This window comes from Hemicordylus capensis, chromosome 1 (genome assembly GCF_027244095.1).
Source record: "Hemicordylus capensis ecotype Gifberg chromosome 1, rHemCap1.1.pri, whole genome shotgun sequence".
Taxonomy (NCBI): Eukaryota; Metazoa; Chordata; class Lepidosauria; order Squamata; family Cordylidae; genus Hemicordylus; species Hemicordylus capensis.
Genome location: NC_069657.1, coordinates 142,767,135 through 142,792,588, shown reverse-complemented (window position 1 = coordinate 142,792,588; position 25,454 = coordinate 142,767,135). Strand labels below are relative to the sequence as shown.

The 25,454-nt window shown below is 45.0% G+C and overlaps 1 protein-coding gene across 1 annotated transcript in view; it reads left to right on the top strand.

Moving 5' to 3' along the window:
- LOC128325597 (lectin-like) overlaps positions 1-25,454 on the top strand; it is a 34,099-nt gene that overhangs the window by 6,259 nt on the left and 2,386 nt on the right. The window contains exons 3-6 of the mRNA XM_053251220.1: positions 16,843-16,955; positions 18,420-18,566; positions 23,184-23,298; positions 25,350-25,422. Coding sequence (XP_053107195.1) covers positions 16,843-16,955; positions 18,420-18,566; positions 23,184-23,298; positions 25,350-25,422 — 448 coding nt within the window. The remainder of the gene's footprint in view (positions 1-16,842; positions 16,956-18,419; positions 18,567-23,183; positions 23,299-25,349; positions 25,423-25,454) is intronic.

Genomic DNA, 25,454 nt, shown 5'->3' with positions numbered 1-25,454 from the left:
GGGAAAGGTCTGATTTTTAAAGAATTTCTGAAGTTTACATGTCTTTAGGGCAGAAAGGGGCAGAAAGGGGGCCTGAGGGGCAATACAGTGGGTTGGGTGGCAGTGCCCCAAGGGGTGCCTGCCACAACATACATTCCAAAGGAATAGGGCTGATTTCTTAGGAATTGTTGAAGTTTACACGTCTTCAAGGTTTTCCACCATAGGGAATAATGGAGGTTTCAGCAGACCCATAACTTCACCTGGGTGGCACTGGAGTGGCCGGGAGTATGTGGTGGTGTAGAGCACATAGGGTGCCAACCAGCCCCATGGGTTGCTAACCCATGGGGTGCTGGGTTCTGTTGTTTCTGAGGTGTTCTGAGTGTAGATTCTCAGGTAGCATATGAGATTTTCAATGACGAACAATGAATCCACTCACATATGCTGCCAGAGAATCTATACACAAAACATCTCAGAAACAACAGAACCCAGTACCCCATGGGTTAGCAACCCATGGGGCTGGTTGGCACCCTATGTGCTCTACACCACCACTCGCTCTGGGCCACCCCGGTGCCCCCAAGTGCAGGACACCTCCATCATTCCCTATGGGGAAGAACTTCAAAGACACGTAAACTCCATTAAATCTTTAAAAAATCAGCCCTCTGCCCAATTCCTTTGAAATAATTCTGGAAGCTTCCTTGCCCCCCACTGGACACTACCACCCACCCTACTCTGCTCTGGGCCACCCCTCACCCACCCCTCACCCAAACGTGAAGCTATACTTTTGCTGAAACCTCCATTATTCCGTATGGGAAAAACTAAAACTTCAAAAATTCACCAAAGATCAGCCCTTTGTCCAATTCCTCTGAAATTTGGGTGGTAGTTTCCACCCATTGGGAACTACCATCCCCACCCACTAGTTTTGCCCTGGGGCTATTTTTTTTAATCCAAAACATTTCGGATTTGGATTTTGAAATTTCGAACAAAGAACAAAATTGGGGTGTTTTGGACTGGCTGATTTCGAACAAAGAACAAAATGGGGGTGTTTCGTATTTGGGCCAAAAACAAAACAGAAAACAAAACAAAATGCACAACCCTACCTATTACCTAAGTGCACCTCTGCTGAGGACCTTCCTTTCGCTGTATTCGCTATGCCACCTGCTGGCCAGTGCTTGTGTTAATCCAGATCACGGCAGTACCAGTGGAACACTAGCACTTTGCTGGAAGTCCTGGTGCTTTCTTAGTCTGGATATCAGCCACTGATGTTGTGTTTTCCTGGGACTCTCAACCACAGCCCATTCTCTCTTCATTGATTAGGCACCGCTAGTTCAGACCTCACCAGTAGTTTTTATTTCATTTCATTTTAAATATTTTTATACCACTCTCCAGTAGTGACCCATATGGGTGGAATGGGGGTGGTGATGAAGAAGCCACAGGTGCGACTCATTTCCTCTCCCCTCAGTCTGCCTCCCCTCCCCTGCTGCTGGGTTAACTCCAGGCACACGGGCTACTCATGCTCCCAGGCTTGGGACTGATCTATTTATTCTAACCAGATCCTTTGAAATAAACTGAGATCTGAAACCCACTTGCGACCCAAACCCTGGATTTTTCCCTGCTAACTTGGCAAAGAGGCACCTTTTAATGTGGTGATTCTCTTTATTTAGCAGGGGGAGAGTAAATGGCCCTATCCTCCTCCAGCACAGCAACCCTCCAGTGACTGTTGCTGGTGTCTCTCTGATGTTTCTTTTTAGATTGTGAGCCCTTTGGGGACAGGGATCCATCTTATTTGTTTATTATTTCTCTGTGTAAACTTCCCTGAGCCATTTTTGGAAGGGTGGTATAGAAATCAAATAAATAATAATAATAATAAATAATAATAATAAATAATATTTATTTATTTATTTCTGTCATAGACCAGTACAATAAAATAAAAACAAATGAAAAACAGCAATAAAAATTCATTACACCATATGAGTCCGCATTTGACATATTATATAGCAAAATTTAGCCACCGTATATACAACATCAAAGTTTGGATTGGTAAGCAAATAAATTAAGTAAAATTCATCTTGATGACCAGGGAAATTATTCAAAAGTGGGGCTATTAATTTACATCTTACTTCTTTATAATAATCGCAATACAACAGGACATGAGCGGTTGTTTCAATATGGCCAGATCCACATGGACACACTCTAGATACACTTGGTGTGCCTGCGAATCTTCCAAATAGGACTGCTGTAGGTAGAGCATTTAGCCGGGCGAGGGTAAGAGCTTGCCTGGACTTTGGTATCAAGTCACTACTCAAATATGGAGCTGGCTTTAGCTCAATATTCTGACTTCCAAGATATATACCGCTCGTTAAGTTTGCCTGTCCCATTTGCAACTCTATATCCTGTATACGCTGTATAATCAAGCGCTTAGCTCTATCAAATCATAACCTGGTTACCTCCATTAGGGAGAGTCCATATGCTGATAATTTTTCCATGATTCCTAATTCCCAATTAGATTTAAAAGAATCCTCCAGGATAAGGTATACCAATCCAACCTTTGTAAATACAAGCTTTAGCCAGAAAAGTATAATAGCTTTCCAATAACATGATTTGATTGTGGTCAGTCCCACCTCTCTTCTAATGACAGAATTTGAGACACACCTTGGAAGTTGCAGTATACTTCTTATAAATTTAGTTTGCAAAGATTCAATCAGGGCAAAATTAGTAAATGTACCTAACTGTGAACCATACATTATTTGCGGAAGTACTTTGGCAGCAAATAGTTCTAATGCAACAGGTATATACCTAGCTCCACGTGAGAAGTGAAACGACTTGATTAAGTTAATTGAGGTTTGAGCACTCTGGATAATATGTTTTTGGTGTGCATTCCGAGAGCCAGATGCATGGAAAACCACTCCCAGGTATTTATAAGGTTTTACTTGTTCGATTTTGTTTCCATTCATATACCAAGTGTAAATCTTAGGCCTCTTGGCAAAGACTAATACCTTAGTCTTCTGGCAATTTACCTCAATTAGCTCTCTGTTGCAGTATAAACTTAATTGCACCAATGCTCTGCGTAATCCAATGGGGGACTGGGAGAGAAGAATCATGTCATCAGCATATAGCAAAATTGCTATATGCTTCTGTGCCAGTCGAGGTGGATGCAGAGATGAATCAGCAAGGCAACTCACTACCGAATTAATATAGATATTAAATAAAGTAGGTGCCAGTATACATCCCTGCCTTACCCCTCTATTTACTGATACCTCTGCTGATAATTGATCATCCTGGGTGCAAAGCACCCGCAACCGAGTCTTCTCATATAACTTATATATCGGTAATAGTAAACGTTTGTCAATAGCCAATTCTATTAGTTTCTGCCAAAGCCTATCTCTCGATATGGAGTCAAATGCCGATTTCAGATCTATAAATGCAGTGTAAAGGGCTGCTCCCGGCCTAGCGGTGTATTTTTCGACTAGATAATGAAGAGTCAAAGCATGTTCCATCGTAGAGCGGCCAGCTTGGAAACCGGCCTGTTCAACAGCAAGAATGTTGTTGTCTTTAATCCAGTCTTCCAATTTAGTTGCTAAGTGCTTAGCATATATTTTGCTAATCACGCTCAATAGACTTATTGGTCGATAATTGGCAGGATCACTTCAACTGCCTTTTTAATAAATTGGTACTATTATTGCAACCCCCCAGTAAGATGAGATGATTGCAGTACTATCAATATAAGTGAATAAGGAGGCTAATACTGGTATCCACCAGTCCATGTTAGATAAAATATTTTCGATAGTAATTTTATCAGTTCCAGGAGCTTTTTCCTTTTTAAATTGTCTCACTAGATCAACCACTTCCGAACAAGAGACCGGGTTCCATCCTGGTGAGTCAGCTGTATAGTCCTCTATCGACCTCATAGGGACTTTGTTTTGCCTATTTAGTGTATTAAAATGGCTCGCCCAGATTTCTGCAGATATTATATTATCAGATACGGATGGAGCCCTTTCCAATGGTAAAGCTATCAATCGCCAAAAAGGTGCCTGATTTTTCATTTTAGCTGCTTCAATAATCTCCTTCCCTTTCTGTTTCTCCCAAAGTATTTTCTTTTGTTTTAATAGGCTCTTATATTGCCTTCTCATAGATAATAATTCCTGGACATTAACCTTAATTGCATCATCATTATTATACCTAGCAAATGTCTTCATTAGCATACATTTTGCTTCCTTATAGGCTCTATCAAACCAAGGGCGTGAAGGTGCTTTTCGCTCCATGTTTGTAGTTATACTAGTAAGCGTTTAGCAATAGCACTTACATTAGCACTTACATTTATATACCGCTTTATAGCCGGAGCTCTCTAAGCGGTTTACAATGATTTAGCATATTGCCCCCAACATTCTGGGTACTCATTTTACCGACCTCGGAAGGATGGAAGGCTGAGTCAACCTTGAGCCCCTGGTCAGGATCGAACTTGTAACCTTCTGGTTACAGGGCGGCAGTTTTACCACTGCGCCACCAGGGGCTCTTTATTATTGCTGTATTAATGCTAAAAGTCTATCATAGTATTCTATTAAGCAATTCTTGTCAGGTAGTATTGGCCCAGAGATGATAATTTCATGTAAGTATTGGGCTTTTGGAGAGTTGAGTAAATCAGTAAGACGGGCAGATTGCTGTGCCATTCTTTTCACTCTGTGCATAGCATTTCCTTTAGCCATATCCAATTTCTGGCACCTCCTAGTTGGAGTATTCACTCTTATCATTAAATTCATGACTAAAGGAAAATGATCACTTTCCGGACAAGGGATCACTTGAAAACCCCACACACGCGGAACTAGATTTCTTGTAACCGCGACATAGTCAATCAATGAAGGATTTAATCCTGCCCAATGGGAATACTCTGCCGGGTAATCCGGTAACATCACACCATTTAATAAATGAAGGTCCAGTTTACGGAGTGTTAAAAGCAAATTTAGGCCCAAAAAATTAGCGATTACATCTTTTGAATGTCTTATTAATAGTGGAAAAGGAATAGGCACGGACGCAGGAAACATATGATATTTTGCAAAGGCTAACTCATCCGACTCTCCCACCTGTCCGTTGAAATCGCCAGCAATAATTAGTAGGAATCATAATATGTCATTTTGATATCAGCAATAAATGTTTCTACTTTAGCCCACACTTCAGATATCAAAACATTTGTAGTTATTGGTGCTAAATAGATATTAATCACAATCAGATTAAAATATCCAATATTAAATTGAGTAGCAAGTGCATATGGATCCAGCTTTCTGAGAGGAAACAGTTGAGAAGTCAGAGCAGTAGAGACAAGAGTTATTAAACCCCCACTAGGCCTGCCTCTGCTCGCAGTTTTAACAGCTTTAAGTGAAATCGATGTGAAACCAGGGAGAAAAAAATCATCAGTCAACCAAGTTTCTTGAAATATTAAGATCCCATACTTCAAAAGAAAGGACTTAAAATCAGGGACATTAGATTTTACTCTCAAGCCAGCCACATTCCACACTAAGACTGCAACCTGGTTAGGAGACTTGAACTGTCAATCAGCTACAGATTTCTTTTCTGCCTCCAATGATAACAGTGAATCCTGGGTGCCAGGTGCCGTCTGTATTTGATGCACATCCTCGTCATTCACCGGTGTGGGAATCCTCAGTAGTATGGTATTTGAGTCAGTGGATTGCTTACATTCTCTGCCAGGTACATTGCTCATAGTAGAATTGATAACAGCCATAACACAATTATCTCCCATAATAATAATAATTCAGAACTGAGTTTATTGTAAGGATTCTTAACCTTTTCGCACCCATGGAATCCCAGATCTGCAAGTATTACCTATGGACTCCCACCCGCTTCATAATTTTATAAATTATAATTCTATAATTAATATTCAAGAAAAATAAGGGATGTACCATATTTGTTTAGAAATAAAGTTTCTGGGAACCATCTTTAAATCTCTCTCTATAATTCTCTAAGATGTACCCGTTGCTATTCATATGCACGGCAGCTCTCGCGAGAGTTTACGAGCGAGCTGCTGGAAGGAGGAGAAGAAAGCAGCGGCGGACGGGTGTGCGGGCGGAGGGGGGAGAGAAAGCAGTGGGGGAAATGGCAGTGGGGGAGAAAATGGTGGCAGGTGGGAGAAAATGGGGGGCTAGAACGGGGGGAGTGCTGAGAGCTGAGAGGGAGGGGGAAGGAGGGGGAGAACTAGAGGTGCAGATGCTGTGTGCCCGGGCAAGCTAGTATATATTTAATTTTCCCTGGATCACCTGGATCAACCCCATGTTCCCCAGGAGGTCCATGGACCCTAGGTTAAGAACCCCTGGTTTATTGCAAGGAGGTTAATTATAAAAGTTCAGATGTCAGGAGTGAACTGATTCTTCTTTCCAACTAAACTGGAAGTAAAATTCTTCTGACTGAGCAGGGACTTTTACATACAGCAGGCTTTATCATGAGTTTACCTGGAGGCTTTACAGCGAGCTTGAAGTTGTCCCAAAAAACCGACACAAATACTGGATTTTTTTTTTTTTTACCCTGGATATAAATCAGGCTACACTCTACTGTGCTGTGAAAAATCTGAACTGTGTGTGAACTGCTCCCCAATAACTCACAGGCAGGGGCGTAACAATAGGGGGGCAGGCAGGGCATGTGCCCTGGGTGCCACTCTGGTGGGTCACGTGGGGGGGCGCCCAAAAGTGGCATGCCCCCCGACTCCCCCTGGATTGCATGTTGGTGGCAGGCAGCGGCGGGCGGCGGATCGCCAAGTGCGGCGGCGGTGGGCGGCGGTGGATCACCGAGTGCAGCGGCGGCAGGCAGCGGCGGATCGCTGAGTGCAGCAGAGTGACGCCGAGGCCTGCCGTCTGGCCCGGCGTCGCTTCCCAACTGCACAGGCGCGCCTGTGAATGAATTAACTGCGCAGGCGGGCCAGACGGCAGGCCTCAGCGTCGCTCCTCTGCACTCGGTGATCCACCGCCGTCCGCCACCGCCACGCTCACTCCTGCCGCCACCCGCCACTGCCGCACAATCTGCCGCCACCCGCCACCGCCACGCTCACTCCGGCCAGGGGGGCGCAGGTATGGGGGGGCGGGGGAGGGCGCAATTTCAGGGGCAGAGCTTGCCCTGGGCGCCGTTTCTCCCCGTTACGCCTCTGCTCACAGGGACTTCAGGGTAAATCTGGCCGATATGTGAATGCACCCCCTCCAGTCTGGAGGAGATGCAAGTTAAAAGGCTTTAAAAGCCCCATGTGAAGAACTTCCAGGGGAGTGGGGAGTACTGTAGTTCATGGGAAGCCTGAATTGTCCTTTTGCCATTGGCAAATTTCATTCTAGTCCAATTATGATTTTTTGCTCGCTCTCTCCAACCATACCATCATTTTTAAAAATATGTTCAGCAGGTGTTATATAGCGAAGGGAGCATACCAACCTTTATTAAACAAACTCAGAAAATAAAGAAGCCAACACAAATATTAGAAAAGTAATAAGGAACTAAGCAGCTGTTTAGTTTTGTTAGAATATTGATATCCCTCATAAACAGAGTGAGAGATCAATAGAATGAGGATGTGTTTGCTTTCCCCCAAGCCAGATGTCCATTGAGCAAGAGAGCCCCAGGTTTTTGCACACCCGAGGCAAATTGTAGATGGCTTTCTTTCTGTAGGGAAAGAATGGCAGTTCAGGCCCCAAATAGCAAAGCAAAACCAGTTTGGGGGGAAAACAGCAAAGCACGAGGTCTTGGGGCAGTTCTTTAGTATTGAAGAACTACAAGGATTTATTTAATGAAAAGGTTACAATCAGGTGATAAAGAGCCTGCAGCTTAATTTCAGTTGTAGCTCATGGCTGAAGAGAGAGGCCAAAACAAACAGCCATCTCTGGAGAGACAAAATGGAGACTAATACTGGAAAAACAAAGAGGAGAAAAGTCCAACACTTTTATCCATGACCCTAACTCCCCACCCCACCTTTGTGGACACTATGAGACATTGCAGCTGAGAGCTGATGCTGCCAGGGCCCTAGCCCCAACCCGTTCCTCACCCCCACTTTTCCTCTCCTCATTGCCTTGGTCACCTTTTAAGGTCTGTAAGGGAGCCAGAGCAATAGGAAGAGCCTGCCAGCGCAGCAAGCAGCCTCAGCCCCTTGTCCCGAAGCCTTGCAAAGGTCAGATTGTACCCAAATCAGAATGACTAATTACCTTCTCATTGACCAGAGAGACATGCCTGTGATGGTGTCATAGCTAGAAGCAGACACAAAGGTATAGCTACTGTGCAAAAGCCAAAGATCAGGTCATGGAGGTGCAAGAGCGCAACCAGTCCAGGCAGACATGGCAGCAATGCAACCTGACATCCATCCGTGGACTGCGCTCATGGTGGCTTGGGTCAGCGACTTCCTGGTGTTTGGCTTTATCTTCGGAGTTTCAGGGCTTTGCAAGTTTGGATCTAGAACTCCCTTTCTGGCCCTTGCAAGGCTCTGGAAGGGCATTGCACACGGAAGGAACCTTCCTGCCCTGCATAGTGTCTTTCCAAAGGCTTATACAGGCCAGATTGGGAGCTCCCAAATCTAACCCTTGCTCTACATGCCCTACCCACTGCCTGGTGGCTGCAGAAGCAAACCAACACCAGGGTCTTCTTCCTTGCTGCACCCGCCCACCCAAAGCAGACCATCTGATGGAGCTTGGGGTTGAAGTAGGCAATAACATGCCTTTGAGGCCTACACGGGCCATACCTTCTTGCTCCAAAGGCTGACATCCGTAGTTAACCCAAGAAGAAGAACATAAGAACAGCCCTGCTGCATCAGGCACAAGGCCTCTCTAGTCCAGCATCCTGTTTCACACAGTGGCCCACCAGATGCCTCTGGGAAGCCCACGGGCAAGAGCTGAGGGCATGCCTTCTCTCCCACTGCCCTGCAATTGGCATTTTGAGGCATCTTGCCTCTGATGCTGGAGGTGGCCTGCAGCCCTCAGACTAAAAGCCACTGATGGACCTGTCCTCCATGAATTTATCTAAACTCCTCTTAAAGCCATCCAGGTTGTTGGCTATCACCACATCTTATGACAGAGAATTCCATACGTTGCCTATGCATTGTTGACCCCTGCTAACTGGGCAAAGAGGCACTTTTTTAATGTGATGATTCTCTTTATTAATCCACCCCTAGCACAGTACCTCCAAGTACTGTTGCTGGTGTCTATCTTATGCTTTTCTTTAGACTGTGAGCCCTTTGGGGACAGGGAGCCATTTTATTAATTATTTAATCAATTCTCTATGTAAACCTCTTTGGAAATGTTTGTTGAAAAGCGGTATATAAATATTTGTTGTGGTTGTGGTTGTGGTTGTGGTTGTGTGAAAAAGTATTTCCTTTTGTTGGCCCTAAATTTATTGGCAATCAATTTCATGGGATGACCCCTGGTATTAGTGTTATGCGAGAGAGAAAGAGAGAGAGAGAGAGAGAGAGAGAGAGAGATTTCTCTCTATCCACTTTTTCCACACCAAGCATTATTTTATACACCTCTATTATGTCTCCTGTCAGTCGTCTTTTTTTCTAAAGGAAAAAGTCCCTGGTGTTGAAGTCTTGCCTCGTAATAGATGTGCTCTAGACCCCTGATCTTTTTGGTTGCTCTATTCTGCACCTTTTCCAGTTCTACAATGTCCTTTTGAAGTTATGGTGACCAGAACTGCATGCAGTACTTCAAATGTGGCCACACCATAGTTTTGTATAAGGCCATTAAAATATTAGCAGTTTTATTTTCAATCCCCTTCCTAATGATCCCTAGCATGGAATTGGCCTTTTTCACAGCTGCTGCACATTGAGTTAATACGTTCAACAAGTTGTCCAAGATGACCCCAAGATCCCTCTCCAGGTCAGTCACTGACAGCTCTAACCCCATCAGTGTATATGTGAAGTTGGTCCCCCCTCCCCATATTGGCCACTTTACACTTGTTAACATTGAACCCCATTTGCCATCTTGTTGCCCACTCCCCCAGTATGAAGAGATCTTAGGAACATAGGAACATAGGAAGTTGCCATATACTGAGTCAAACCATTGGTCTATCTAGCTCAGTATTGTCTTCACAGACTGGCAGCGGCTTCTCCAAGGTTGCAGGCAGGAATCTTTCTTAGACCTATCTTAGAGAAGCCATGGAGGGAACTTGAGAATGGCTCCATCCCCTGAGGGGAATATCTTGCAGTGTTCACACTTCTAGTCTCCCATTCATATGCAACCAGGGCTGACCCTGCTTAGCTAAGGGGACAAGTCATGCTTGCTACCACAAGACCAGCTCTCCTCGCCATCTTTTTGGAGCTTTTTGCAATCTTTTTTGGATTTCACTATCCTAAAGAGCTTGGTGTCATCTACAAATTTGGCCAGCTTGCAGCTTAACCCAACTTCTAGATCAGTTATGAACAAGTTAAAAAGCACCAGTCCCAAAACCGATCCCTGGGGAATCAAACTTCTTACTTCCCTCCATTTAGAGAACTATCCATTTATTCCTCTCCTTCAACCAGTTACCAATTCATACATGAACCTGTCCCCTATCTTGAAAAGTTTTCTAAAGAGCATTTGATGAAGAACTTTCACAAATGAGAACTTTAAGGACTCGGGTGGCGATTTGTTAATTTTTCATTTTTCCAGACAGTTTAGAACAACATATCCTGTCACCTCTGAATGATTCAGTTCTTTAGCCTCTGTCCTTGAGAAGCTCAGTTCAGGCACAGGTACAGTATATGCTCAGCATGCTCTGCCATGAAGACAGATGCAAAGAACACGTTTAGCTTCTCTGCAATCCCGTTTAGCTTCTCTGCAATGATGAGGGATGCACTCCCTCATCATCTAATGGTCCAACTGCCTCCCTGGCAGGTTTCCTGCTTTTTATGTATTTAAAGTTTTTGTTATTCCCCTTGATGCTTTTAGCTAAATGTTCCTTAGACTCTCTTTTCGCCTCCCTTATTGTCTCTTTGTCATCTTAAGTGTCGCAGCAGGGACATGCTTGACTAACAAGCAGAAGGTTGCCAGTTCAAATCCCTGCTGGTACTATATCAAGCGATATAGGAAGATGATGAAAGGCATCATCTCAAGCTGTGCGGGAGGAGGCAATGGTAAACCCCACCTGTATTCAACCAAAGAAAATCACAGGGCTCTGTGGGCACTAGGAGTCGAAATCAACCTGACGGCACACTTTATTTTATTTATTTATTTTTTATTTATCAAATTTGTACACTGCCCCAAACAGTTTATGTTCCTTTCTTTTTTCTTCATTTGGGCAGCCCTTCCATTTTCTGAAGGAAGTCTTCCTTCCCTTTATAACTTCCTTGACTTTACTTGTTAGCCATGCTTGTTAGCCATCCTCCTGGACTTGGTGGTGCCTTTCCTTCTTTTTGATATTCATTTTAACTGGGTGTCTTCTATTATTGTGGTTTTTAAGAAACTCCATGCATTCTGGAGTGAAGTGAATCTCCTGATTTTCCCTTTCAGTTTTTTCCCCCACCAGCTCTCCATTTTAGAGAAGTTAACTCTTCTTAAATTCAAGTTTCTATGTTAGACACTGTGTTAGCATACATGTTGCTTGATTTGATCCACAGTGGGTGTGATTGTGATGAACGATAAAGTGAAGTGGCTTGAACAACTTGTATGGACTAGGGTGAATGGGCCTGGGGTGAATAGGCCCATTCACTGTAGTCCATACAAGTTGTTCAGACCACTTCACTTTATTGCTGAAAACGTATCTTGTGTGTCAGGAAGACCTTCTAGGCGTGGAAGGAGGAATTCTTTTAAGACTAAGGACCCTTTCCTTGGGTCCATGCCAGACCATTGGTGTTACAATAGTGGGGTGGAAGTGTTCTTCAATTTTATCTAAGGTCCTGTGGAGATGATTAGTAAAACTAATCCTTTGTGCCAACAAAGGGAGTTTTTCACAATTCCCTTGAGTCTGCTCACAATGGAATGCTTAGCCAGCTTCCCTCTCTGTACATGCGAATAGAGAGGAGCCATGGGGAGTTACCTTACAGTTGCCGGTCATACTTGACCTGGGATAGCTGTTGCCCCATGTTGCTTGTGCTAAGCAACCAACTTGAGAGTTTGCCAAAATATGAGCATGTGCAGAGTTCACGGTCTTGTGAGCTCATAGCCAAGATGGAGACTGCAAAACTGCTGTTCCAAATCACATAGTGGCGTGCTGTTTGTAGCCCCTGAACAGGCTGTTCTCATAACAGCAGACACCAGCAACCGCCACTGGAGAGGTGCTGTGATGATGCTGGGATTGGATAGGGCCAGTTGCTCTCCCCTGCGACATATAAGAGCATTTTAAAAGGTACCTCTTTGCTCTGTAAGCAGGAATTTGCAAAACTTGTTAACCATATGTTTGATGAAATGGATTATAGACCATGAAAGCTTAAATGTATTTGTTTTTAAGACTGTTTTTGCTAGTCTATATACATACTCAGAATTGTTGATTCTGTTGGGAAGGGTGTCTCTATGTAAATTTAGATAAGGAAGAATAATATGTGTCAAAAATTGCTTTGCTTAATTGCTTTGCATAATTGCTTTTTCCTTGTTAATTTTAGTGTTATTTTTCTGCTTCAAATGCAACTGGACAGCCTATAAAAACACTAATTTCTCTCTCAATAGTCAGCACAGCAGCAATCTCATCTAGCAAGAACAGTATCTTGACATTGCTTCTTGACTTCAAAGCCATTGATTTTTCTAGCAGAGATGGATTCCAGCTCATCTTTCTGCACCTTGCTTCTGATTTTTTTCATCTGTGGTGAGTTCAGACTGATTCAGCTATGACTAGAGAAAATAAGAACAGAAACATTTATCAGTAAATTGACCAGTTGAGTATGTAGTGGGTACTCTGCCAGGTAGTTTCTGGGGCAGTAGTAGGCAGTTTGTGCCACCAGACTGCAGCAGCAGCAGCAGCAGCAGCAGGGATGATTCCCCAGAACCTTCTATATACAAAACTTTTTATAAGGTTTTGTCCTCTGCAAAATCCCAAAGGTGGGAAAACTTTACAAAGAAGCAAAAGGATCAGGCTTGAGAAGTGTGTGGGTATGGCATTGGCTATTCAGAGGAAGTACAGAATGAAAGGGATGTTTTAGCGGATTTAACCCAGTCTTTGTCTTAGAGCAGAGTTTCTCAACCACCGGTCCGGGGACCGCTGCCGGTCCCCGAAGGGTTGAGCGCCGGTCCCTGACTGGGAGTCAAACCCCCCCCCCCCAACAACTGCAATCAAGGCACTCACTTCCTCAATTTTGCACATGTTACGGAAGAGGAAGAGTATCACCTTCTTGTCCCTTGCCTCCACGTGCTGCTGTGATCTTCCTACAGCTATTTTATTCCCTATCTTTACAGCTTCAAACTGTATGCGGTGTGGAAGGTATGCCACCTGAAGGGCTGCCACTTGAAGGGCTGCTGGTTCTTGCATGCTCATTGTTTGCAGCCAAAGGTTGATTGATTGAAACCCAGCTGCCTATTGTGGTCGAGGCGCCTTGAGAGGGAACGCTGTTTCCCTCTTGCATCGGTGGGGTGTTGTGGTCCCTCTGCCCCCTGTAACCCCCTGGTCTGCACCGCCGGTGGAGGACGGCGGTCCCCTTTATGACCTCGCCGGGTGCGGGGGACAATCTCTGGCTGGGATCATGCCGCGGTGAGGGCTAAGCAGAGGAGGGAGGGAGGAGGGCCGCCTTGGCTCACCTCGCAGGTATGCGCGGGCAGCATGTGGGACCACGTGAGCTGCGTGGCCCCAAAGGCAGGCTGGTGTGATTGGCTCCCGCAGGGGAGTTGGGAGGGGGGCACAGAAGTGCACATTGTGAGAGAGGATGGGGAACACTTGCTACACTCTGGTGCGCAAGCACAGTGGCGGCAGCTCTTGGACCCAGGCGACCTTCCGAGTGCAGTCCGGTGCACCATTGCCTCACCCACCCTGAACAGTGCCTCGTCTCCCCAGCGAGGAAAATGAGGCATCTACCACTACAACGCCCCACACCCTCCGCCATCTCAGAATCACCCCCTTTCTTTTAATGCCAGGTCTCCACCGCTCTTCTTCACATTTTCTTTCACCATTAAAAAAACCCCATTCCCAGCACCTGCCATGTAACGAATTTAACGAGTTTTGGAGGAGCTGCACGGGTTTCATTAGGTCCACCTCACAAAGTGCACATCTAAGAGCAGGATCCAGATCAAGTCAGGTGATCATGACCAAGCAGCATTGACACAAATGAGAGATGACTAAATTAATTTCAGTGGGTGGTCGTGACTAACGTTGTCTGGATCCTGCCCTGCGACTACACAACTCCTGCTAAAACTCCACCTCCATCATGAGAGGGTTAAACTGTAGATTTCCGGCTCTACTGAGCTTGCCCTGCTCTCCTCTCCTCACCTCCTTTTTGCTTTGCTTGACATCCAGCCTGATGAAGCATTTTGGGGGATTCAAAAGCTTGCTTGTGCGTTGTTTTCATTGCCCCCATGTAGCTTTTGAATTTTTCTAATGGCCCAACATCCCCTCTCCATTGAGTAATCACAAGCACCTCCACCCCCACCCCACACATACTGAAGACATACTGGAGACAAATTTGTTCACCCAGGCTTTTAGATTCAGGGGTTCTCAACCTTGGGTATCCAGACGTTGGTGGACTTCTACTCCCATAATCCCCAGCCATAATGGCCAAATGCCATTGTGGTTGGGGGTTATGGGAGTTTAACTGAGGGACCCAAGGTTGAGAACCCCTAATATTCCATGTTTGCAAAAGATTCCAAATTTAATTATTTTAATGCTTATATTATTTTAATTGTAAACTGCCCAGAGATGCAAGTTTTGGGCAGTATAGAAGTCTGATAGATAGATAGATAGATAGATAGATTTGAAACCCCTTTACTAACTGCCGGTCCGGGAAACTGCGCATGAAGAATGTAGCGGTCCTTGAAACTCTGCACGAAGAATTTAGCGGTCCTTGACTCCAAAAAGGTTGAGAAACACTGTCTTAGAGGAAGCCCACATGAGGGGAAGAAAAATCCTGAATCAGCCCTTCTGTATGCTTTCACCCACAAAGGCTGTTCCTTTAATCTTTCCTGTATCTCCAGTAGCTTATTCGCTGCCACCACACCCTATTTTTAACACAGCTTATCCCCACCAACCCACTCCAGCTTGGGTGAATGCCAGGGAGACTCTGCTTCTCTTTACTATTGGAAAAGTACAAAACCCCTCCATGTGCAGCATATACATGGTAAGAAACCTGGTAGAGTTGCTGAACTATCAAACTGAGGCATGTTTTTCACCAGAGCAAGCCCTTTCCCAGCCCCTCCCTTTCCTGAGTTAAAAATCCACTCAAGAGGCTTATCAAAATTGCAAAGAACGAGAGAGAGAGAGAGAACGAGAACTTGATTCAAAAAGACTACCAAGAGTTTCCACCTAAGGCTCTCTCAGCTTCTAGTTACAGGTAAAAGAAACACTCAGCAGTTGCAAGAATATAGATGTAAGAGAGATACAAAAGTACCTTTAAAAGCTTATAGAGTCCTTTACAATGCCCTGAATGGATGAATGGGTGCAGGCTATTGCTTTCTTAGCTTAGTGTTTCTAGGTAAAACAGCAATAGACCAGTTGCAGGGATAGACAAGGCACACAAAAGGAATATAAAAGTCTAACACAAACTGACTAACAAACTGTTCCCTAGGCTAAATTTTCCAGAAGTCAAAAAGCCATGGCTTCCTTCTCCACTGAACTCACCCAAACTTTAGGATTGAAAATTCAATCCCCTGCAGTCCTATCTTCCAAGGACTACAGTCTTCCCTTTTGCAGCCATTTCCCCTGGCCACATATCCTGCTGCTCCTCCAACCTAGCTTCTTCTGAACAAAGAAAGCCTTCTCTTCCTCCCTCATGGCCCTCTAAGTCCCACCCACTGTGTGCTCAGTGGCTGATCCCTAGAAGTCACTGCCTGTCAGTCAAGACAGGGTTCACTTCCGGTCAACTCTCTAGGGAAAAGGAGAGGCTATTCACTACAGCTGTATTATGCTAAAACCTACATAATTGACATGCAACTTGATTTTGATTGTATTCTGGGGGATCTGACCATCTAAAGGCTCTCCAGCCTCAATCCTTTTTCTATGCCAGGAAGTCTGGCTTCATTCACTGAACTCAGTAGGGGACTCTACCCTTCTGCAAAGCAGCTTTTGCATTATTTCCGTCTTTGCCCGACACTATTGCTTGAACCAGCCAGAGTCCAATTTCCTGTTGAAACCAAGTGCCAGTCTTTCCTCTGTTTCCATCACTTTCTGCAGGAAGTCAGAGGTGGTGGTGGATGGGGGTAAGAGGTGGTGGGTGTGGGAAGAGGTTGCCTGCTCTTCCAATGAGAAGCAATGAGAGGCAAACTTGAAATGAAACGTCAGTCAGAAAGTTCAATATTGCAATATAGGAACTTGCCATTACACAAAATCCATCACATAACAAGCAGCAATATTTTGATCATAATGGTCCACAGCACTTCCTTTAGCCTTTGCATGCACCATTCGTGTTTGAAAAGCAAAACATTTTGCTTTTCTAAATGTGGCATACTTCGCAGTATGCAGGAACAGGAACAGCAGCTTATCTTGCGGAGAGTGTCATATTTTGGTGTTATTAGCCTGAGCGGTGCTCATGTTTACAATGGAAAAAGAGGGAAGTCCTGCCCCACCAGGGAGGCACTGTAAGCATATTCACCAGTGACTCCTTGGATTGTTGCTAGTCAGTATGTGTCTCCTTAGCTTCATTGCCACCACAATAGTACTTGTACCTCCCTGGAAACTGAGGAAAGAGGGTGATGTGGATGTCAATGATGAACTGGCTTTAAATGGTGCATGGTGACTAAAGCACTCTATCTAACCTCTTGACTGCATTTTGCTCCCTTCTCTTTGTAACAGATACCAGTCACACTTCCCCTTGGCCCACTGGCTCTTGTGCAGTGGGCTGGATCCAGTTTCAGAATGCCTGCTATAAAACCGTGATGGAACGAAAGAACTGGACTGATGCGGAGGCAAGTGACTCAAGTGATATCAAAATGCTTTCCAGGAACAGGAAAAGAGTGTGGGACTGGGAATGTCCTCTGGTAGCTCAGATAGGAGTGTGACAATAAATATTCCTTAAGAGTCTTGCCCATCAAGATTGATTGACTGTTTGTTTTATTGATTGATTGATTGATTGAATGCCGTCAAGTCGGTGTCAACTCTTAGCAACCACATAGATAGATTTTCTCCAGGATGAGCTGTCCAACTTGGCCTTTAAGGTCTCTCAGTGGTGCAAACAGCTCAGTTCAAGAAATCCTAGTCAATTAACCATATGAGGTTTATTTGATTAATCAAGTGGAACATAGGAACATGGGACCCTGCTATACAGTATATTCTGAGTCAGACCATAGGTCCATCTATCAGACACAAAACAAATCAGGGGTGATTCAATTTGGGCACAAATAAAATTGAAAAAACCCAATTCCAGCACATCCCTACCCTAGTAACTATGAATATTTATATACTGCTTTCCAACTTTTAAGATGGGACCCACCATTTTTAGTATTTCTAAGCATTTGTATTTAAAATAATACATGTTCTGAAAAAAATCTGCTGCTAAATAAATTGGAGATGCACCTTGGTAGCCAATCATATATTTTTAATGCATGAATCAAGTCAATTAAACATTCAAGCTTAGTTAACCATTTGTTAGCCTACTTGCCATCTTGATTTCCCATTAAGGAAAGTAAGCTTATGAGATAACCCAGGGGTGTGTGTGTGTGTGTGTGTGTACTTTGCAATGCCTAGACCAATTTGAACCAAATTTGGTACTGTTGAAGTGACACCTAGGAAAACTTCAACAGCATGGTTTGTGATGATGTCATCCACCCCACTTCAAGATGGCAGATGCACGAACATTTAAGGCACAACTCAGCTAACATGTGAATTGTGATTAGAACCAAATTTGATACCACTGTAGGGACACATAACAACAAAACATTGTGCAGATGTGGGAACCAATTTGGACCAAATTTAGTACAGTTGTTGTGACACATAGGGACACCTCAATGGTGTAGTTTGTGATTATGTCACCCACCCGTTAAAGATAAAGGACGCATGACCGTTTGAGGTGCGAGTGGACTATCTTGTGAACCATCTCCTAGATTTGTACCAAATTTTGTACCTTTGTAGTGACACTTAGGGACATCTTCATGGTGTAGTTTGTGATGATGTCATCCACCCCAATTCAAGATGGTGGATGCATGAACATTTGAGGTGGAGGTAGGTTAATTTGTAACTATGGTACTTATCAATTAAAATTACAGTGATTGGAAAGTAGGCTGATTAGTTATGATCAGAACTTCTTGGGGTTTTTGCTTTTTGGCAAACAGCAGAACTCTATCTATCTATCTATCTGCACATGTACTGGGTTTTCTTGATGCAGGCAGCTTTGGGATTAATAGGTAGTGAATTTCTCTGTGACTTCTCCTCAGATTGCTTGCCAGAGTCATGGCAGGAATGCCCACCTAGCCTCCATTCACAGCGCAGAGGAAAATGACTTTGTATTTAACCTGATGGGCAAGCCAATGGATCACAAAAAGAATGAGGCTTACTGGATCGGTGGTCATGACCTTTTCAAGGTATGTGCTTTCACCATTCAGAACCACCAGCATTGAGCTTAGTGTTAATAAGAAGTCAGGTAAGGATCCATGAGGGATCTAATGCACACAACTGGCAACTTGTCCTTTCTTTCTCTTGGCCTGCCTCTCAGGAATCGAACAAAACCTCATCAGGAACCCAAAGCTTGATCCTTCTGTTCAATCTTAATTTAAGATGAATTCTAAAATGTTGATGTGCGATTAAATGTGACTTGTGATTTTAACCAAGACAGTCTGATGATTGCCTTCAAGCTACTGACAAATAAATCTCACTAGCCCACATTTCCCCCAGTGTTAGGAGAGAAGAGTAAGAGTAGTGCCCTCACAGAGTGCAAAGCTTTGCCAAAGGCTTGTCCTACAGCTGAGCATGCACAGAGCAGAGAGGAAATGATTTTCACTGCCCTCCCCTCCCTCCAAAAGTGCTATTTTACTTTGGAGCCTTTCCCATATGAGGAAAGGCTACAACAGTTGGGCCCTTTTAGTTTATAAAGAAAGTGGGTAAGGAGGAACAAGCTAGACGTGCATAAAAGTATGCACTGTGTGTATCAGGTGAGCAAAGAGAAGTTTATTTCCCTCTTGCATAATATTAGAACTCAAGGTGATCAATTGAAGCTCGATGCTGGAAGAATCAAGACAGACAAAAGGAAGTACTCTTTTACACAACATGTAGTCAAATTACAGAATTTCTTGCTCCCAGATGTGGTGATGGCCACCAATCTAGACTGTTTCAAAAGGGAACTGGAGAAATTCGTGGAGGATAGGGTTATCAGTGACTACTAACAATTTTATCACAGTGGGGGCTGGGGGCGACATGTCCCTGAACATCAGGTGCTAGGGAACAGCAAAGGGAGGATGTGGTTGTCCTCTTTTCTCTTCTTGCAGGTTTCCCAAATATACCTGGTTAGCCACTGCAAGTGTGGCAGCAGGGGTGGAGCCACCATTGAGCGGTAGGGTTCAAAGAACCCAGGCTGCCAATGAAAGGGGCCGCTGGTGCCCTCCGATGGCACTCATAAAGGGGATGTAGCCCAGTTGCCGGAGGGCGCACCCCAGCCCTCCTGGTTGCATTTCCCTCGCTGAAGGGAGAGGAAGGGAAATAAACACAGCCAGCCTGCAAACGGTAGTTGGAAATGAGCTGGGGAGAGCTCTCATGGCTCTCCAGGCCCAAGGCCATGTCCCCTTTGTGCGTGGTCATGCCCCCTTTGCAGGTGACATCAATCACACCAACATCATGCGTGGGGGGCAGGAGGGACACAGCCCACCCTTTCATTGGATACACCACAATGTGGCAGGTTGCTGGACAGGATGGGCCATTGGTTGGACCCAACAGGGCTTTCTTATGTTCAAACAATCTGTCCCCGAGGGTCACACACAACACTTGGGGGGGGGGGTGTTTTACCAAAAATAACTCCCCCTCTGGCAGAGCTCTGAATCAGTGTCTGTGTGAAGTGCAGCTCCTACTCTGCCTTTTTAACACTGCAGAATATGTGGGTCTTATTTCAATGGATGTGTGCAAGTGAGTACTACAGTGTAAGATCCTGACCAAAATCCCATGGAGGAGGCTCCAAAATGAGCTCCCTCTGTTATTGATTCTGCTCTGCAGTACTGGCAGACCATCCCTGACTGACTTTTGTGGCTTGTGTGGAATACCAGAGAATCTTAAAGTGAGTAGCTCATTTCAGAATAAATTTCTGCAAAGCTTCATTCTTGGAAATGACTGACAGAGAGGTGAAGAGTTGAAGTTCAAAACAGAATCAGGTTTATCATAGGGTTTAGGGGTACAGAAGAGAGATTCTGATTAATAAGCAACACAATATTATCTAGTAAAACTAAGAAGACTAATAAATCAATAGGACAAAATAAAAACTCTCGAAGAGGCATTTTGGCTTGAGATCCGAATTAAATCCACTCAAGGCTGACCAGAGAAACAGTCTGATTGGGAGGAAAGGTCTGACTGAGAGGCAAAAGGGGGGATGGACACGAGAGTCCAGGCACAGCAAGGTGGTATAGCTAATGCCCAAACACACAAACACACAACATGTGAATCCAGAGAAGAGACACATTGCTTGGTAGTCTCAAGGACAGAAATAGGCCACATCTTGCCTGGGGGGCCAAATGCTGACCACACCTCTCTGCTGAAAAGGGCGATATCCATGATAGACAAGAGAATACATAGTGTCCAGACATTGCTGGGTGTGCCACTGTGCTCTCGAAACACAATGAGGTGGATAGGCTTGAGGAGAACTGGTCAGAATGGAGGGAATGGGTGCGCCTGAGCTTATCTTATGCAGCCAAGGGGACGTTGATAGGTGCTGGAATGTTTTAACAAGTGTACCTCCAGAGCCTCAGGTCACCGTTAACACTCTTGTTAGGGATTGATCAGCCTGTTACCTCTTATCTATTGCTTCGAAGGCAATAAGCACAAAGATAAACCGATGTGCCAAAACAGAGGGGAGTTTTTGGCCATTCTTGATAGAAGAATAATGCTTAATTAACTGGCTTCCTCACCTGTGCTTCAATCAGGGAAGCAAGCAGAGGAATAGTCCTCCTGCAGTCCTGAGTAATACTTGACAGAGAGTTACCTTCCCCATGGTATTGGCCAAGTGACATTCCCTCGTGAATTGGCTCATGGTGAGCCCATGATCCCAAGAGTCCAGAGCAGGCCTGCTCAACTGTGGCCCTCCAGCTGTTTTTGGACTACAACTCCCATAATCCCCAGCCACAGTGGCCAATAGCCAGGGATTATGGGAGTTGTAGGCCAACATCTGCAGGAGGGCCGAAGTTGAGCAGGCCTGGTCCAGAGAGTCCAAAATGGAACCTACAAGCCAGTAGTTCCAACCCAGATGTAGGGGTGCTCCTGGAAGCCCCCAAAGAGGCTATCTTGGGAAGAGGCCCAAGATGGTCCAGAATAGGCCTAGCAGGGGTGGCCCTTCCATGAGGCAGAGGTCCTAAGGCTGCAGATTATTGGCGTGCCAGCGAGATGACAGGATGCTCTCCCACCCCCTGCTTTTAAAAAGGAGAAAGTAGCAGGAGGGTATGCACAAGGATGGGGTGGGGGGAGCAGCATTTGGCATCTTGCCTCCAGCGCACAGAGATCTTGAGCTGCCACTGAGTCCTAAATTGTATCTCTCAGTGAAATACCAGGAAACCTTCAGTGTAAGATACTTCTATAGATTTATTCTTAGACATAACTACGATTACTGTAACCAACTATTCAGATGGAATGAATTCAGATTGAATGTATCATAATGGTGACATGTAAAGCTATGGAAAACATTGTAATGAAACAGCATTGCAAGTTTATTGATAGCCTTTATTTTTATACTGCCTACACCTCGTCATGTTATCTGCAAGCCTTTTTCAAGGGCTGGAGGAATATATATATACACACAGTATGCAAACAGAAATCAAAACACAACAGGTTGTATCCAATATTAATAGTGGCTCAATCCAGGAGGAGGGGGTAACTGCTCCCACCTTGTGCCTCCTCCGGAGGCATGAATGACTATCTATCTATATAATTCTCTAAGGCATACCCATGGCTAATCCTGTGTGTGGCAGCTCTCATGAGAGTTCGTGAGCAGAAGCACCATGGTTATTGGGCAGTGGGGATTCCATATGCAGATAGGGAGGAGGAGCCTGTGGTAACTGGGCAGTGGGGATTCCATATACAGATAGGGAGGAGGAGCCTGTGATGGTTAAGGTCAGTTGGAATGCAACTGTTACTGGTCGGAAGATGTTCTTGATTGTAGAGGAGAGGAATCTATCTAAAGGATAGTGGGCAGGGGTCTGCAAAGAGAGGGGTCATGAGGGAGGAAAGAGACCCTTCAGGAGAAAGAGGCTTCTGTTGTGTGAATTAGAAGAGGAAACTCGGGGCAGGGGGGGAGAGAAGAAGAAGAAGGAGGAGGGAAGGGAAGAAAGAAGGGAGAAGAAAGAAGAGAGAGAGAGAAAAAGAAGGGAGAGGAAGAAAGAAAGAAGGAAGGGCAAGGGGAACGAGCAGCCATGGTGGCACCTATTGGCAGCAAGGAAAGGCTCAATCAACCACTGCTCCTGTTTGCGAAGGCCATTGGCAGAGGGAGGCAGGCAGGCAAGGGAGGGGTCTGGGCCTGTCAGCAGCCTGAGGAGAACAAGCAGCCATGGCAGTGGTGGCAGTGAGAAAGCTGCTGTTGCTGCTCCTGTGGGGAGGAGCAGGAGTGGAGCTTGGGTGAGGGTGGGGAGGTCGCTGGGGATAGAGGGCTGCAGCTTGGCCAATAGGCACCAGAAATGCTGCAGCTGCGACCAAGAGGGGTGAAGGAGATGGAGTAAAGAGATGGAAGAATGACCAAGAGGGGTAAGTGGGATGGAAGCAACCAGATGGAGGAGGAGGAGGAGCAGGGAGTACAGCTCAGGTGAGGGTGGAGAGATCTCTGAGGTGAGGGGGGTTGTAGCAGGGGATGAGGGGAGCAATCAAGTACTAGCACACAGATGCTCTGTGTGGGTCAAGCTAGTATACAGTATAAGCAGAAGATTCTGTTCCCACTATCTGGAATATCTAGAATGTTTTTCTTCCTGTGAACCTTTTTGAACCAGGTTTGGTAATGAACTTTGTGACTCTTTTCTTAGGAGGGAAGATTTATGTGGACAGATGGTTCTGAATTTAATTATCAGTCATTTATCCCTAAACAACCTGATGGGCAGCCAGGAGAAAACTACCTGGGAACATGGTATTTGCAATACGGTGAGGAACTATCATATCTATTTACTATTCATTTCTTCCAGAGTATGAAGACAGGCTTCCATGGCTTTTCAGGGTGAATTATATTCACTTAAGTGAGAATGAAACTGTGTATATGATCAAATGTAACTGGTGTGCATGTTAAGCACAAATATTTGGCAACATAACAAATATAGGGAGAAGAAGAGAAAGAGAGTGAAAGAGATCTGGGTCCTCATTGGACCCAGATAATTTAAATAACTTCCAACCAGTTTCTAACCTCCACTTCTTGGGCAGGTTGTTGCAGAGCGTGGTGCTGTCTCAGCTGCAGGAACTCCTGGATGAATCTCATTACTTAGATCCTTTCCAATCTGGCTTCCAGCCTGGATATGGGACAGAAACTGCCTTGGTCACCCTGGTGGATGACCTATGCCGGGAGATAGACAGAGGAAGTGTGACTCTGTTGATTCTCCTGGACCTCTTATTGGCTTTCGTTACCATCGACCATGGTATTCTTCTGGGACGTCTCTCTGGGTTGGTACATGGGGGCACAGTTATACAGTAGCTCCTCTCCTACCTTGAGGGTCGAAGGTGGGGGGGTGGGGTGTGCTTGAAGGTGGTGAGGTGGGGGGTGCTTGCTCCATCCCTTGGTCTTTGGCTTATGGGGTGCCACGGGGATCTATTCTGTCCCCCATGCTGTTTAACATCATCTACATGAAACCTCTGGGAGAGTTCATCTGTGGGTGTCAACTGCAATGCCATCAATGTGCTGATGACACTCAGTTCAACCTATCTTTTAAACCAGCAGAATTTAAAATTCTCAGTTTTTAGTTTTCTATTAATAACTTTTAATTCAAAACTTTAAAAATTTGTAATTTTAAATGTGGTTTTAGCTTGGCCTAACTTGTTTAACTTTATTTTTATTTTACGTTGTATCTGTTTTATCGATGTTGTGAGCCACCCTGAGCAGTAATGTACTGGAAGGGTGGGATATCAATATTTTAAATAAATAAATCCACCATTGGATTCCTCTCTTACACTTCCCTCACAAAATTTCCCTATGGAACTTCCTCTTCTTCCCATGTGAAAGTTCCATTCCTCCACACAGAGTGCTTGGAACCTTAGAAGAACCTGGCATTGAATCCTTTCTCAGTATTTTTGCAAATGGAATTGTTGCCCTAGAGGGGCATGCCCCAACAATGGGGCAGAGCTATTGCGTTATAGCTAAAGGCAGAGATGCTGTTTCCCAGCATCTAAGAATGCTCTAAGTAGCTCCAAGTGGCTTGGAGTGCTCTTGGGCAGCTGCACTGGAGGTAAGCCCTGTAGGGAAGCAATAAGGGAAAATCCCCTTGCACAAGCATACCGTATTGTATCTCGAGGAGGGAAAATGTAGTGTCTGTGTCAGGATCTCAGCTATGAAATGTAGTGTAATGCATGTGCCAGTCCCTGTGCAGAAGGCAAAGGATAGCCATCTTGCTTGAGAGTTAGTAGGGTGTATAAAGCATTCTCGCTCCCTGCTGCAGATGGAGGGGCGGGGGACTGTTCAGAGAAAGGCCAAAAATGGGCTGCAGATGGGCAGACATGCAGTCATTCAGGAGCGGGGAGGGGAGGGGAGGTGGAAGGAGCTCTTGCCGCCCCCATCCCTCCAGGCAACGGCCTTGCTTTAGAAGGTAAAAGGTGGGACTTTCCCCTTTGCCCCCCACCCCATCCTTGCTGCAAAGAGAGGAGACAAAATTTGAGGATTGGCAAAATCTGCCGCTCCTCAGATTTTGCTGCTGTAGGCAAGTGCCAGCTTTGCCTCTCTGTTAATCAGCCACTGGCAGTAGTGACAACCATCTTTTTCACCAGGTACTGGCTATGGGCCTTTAATTCCTTTGTACCCTCAGCCAGCACTCAGGTTGTCCAAACACCTGGGCTGCTCTGACATCAGCCACGAGTACTCCGATACTTGAGTTGCTAGAACTGAGACAGGTTTAAAAACGGCTCTGCTAGAGGCTTGTGCCTCCAACCATGTTTCCGTTTCGCTCTTTCTGACTGCTCCTCTTGGACTGATGGTTTCACTCTGCCTGTTTCAGGACATGTCACCTGGAATGACTATGGCATTCAAAAGAAGATCTCATCAGTTTGCAAATATCCTCTGCGAAGCAGGTGAGAACTGGATTCACACCCTTTGAGCTGGG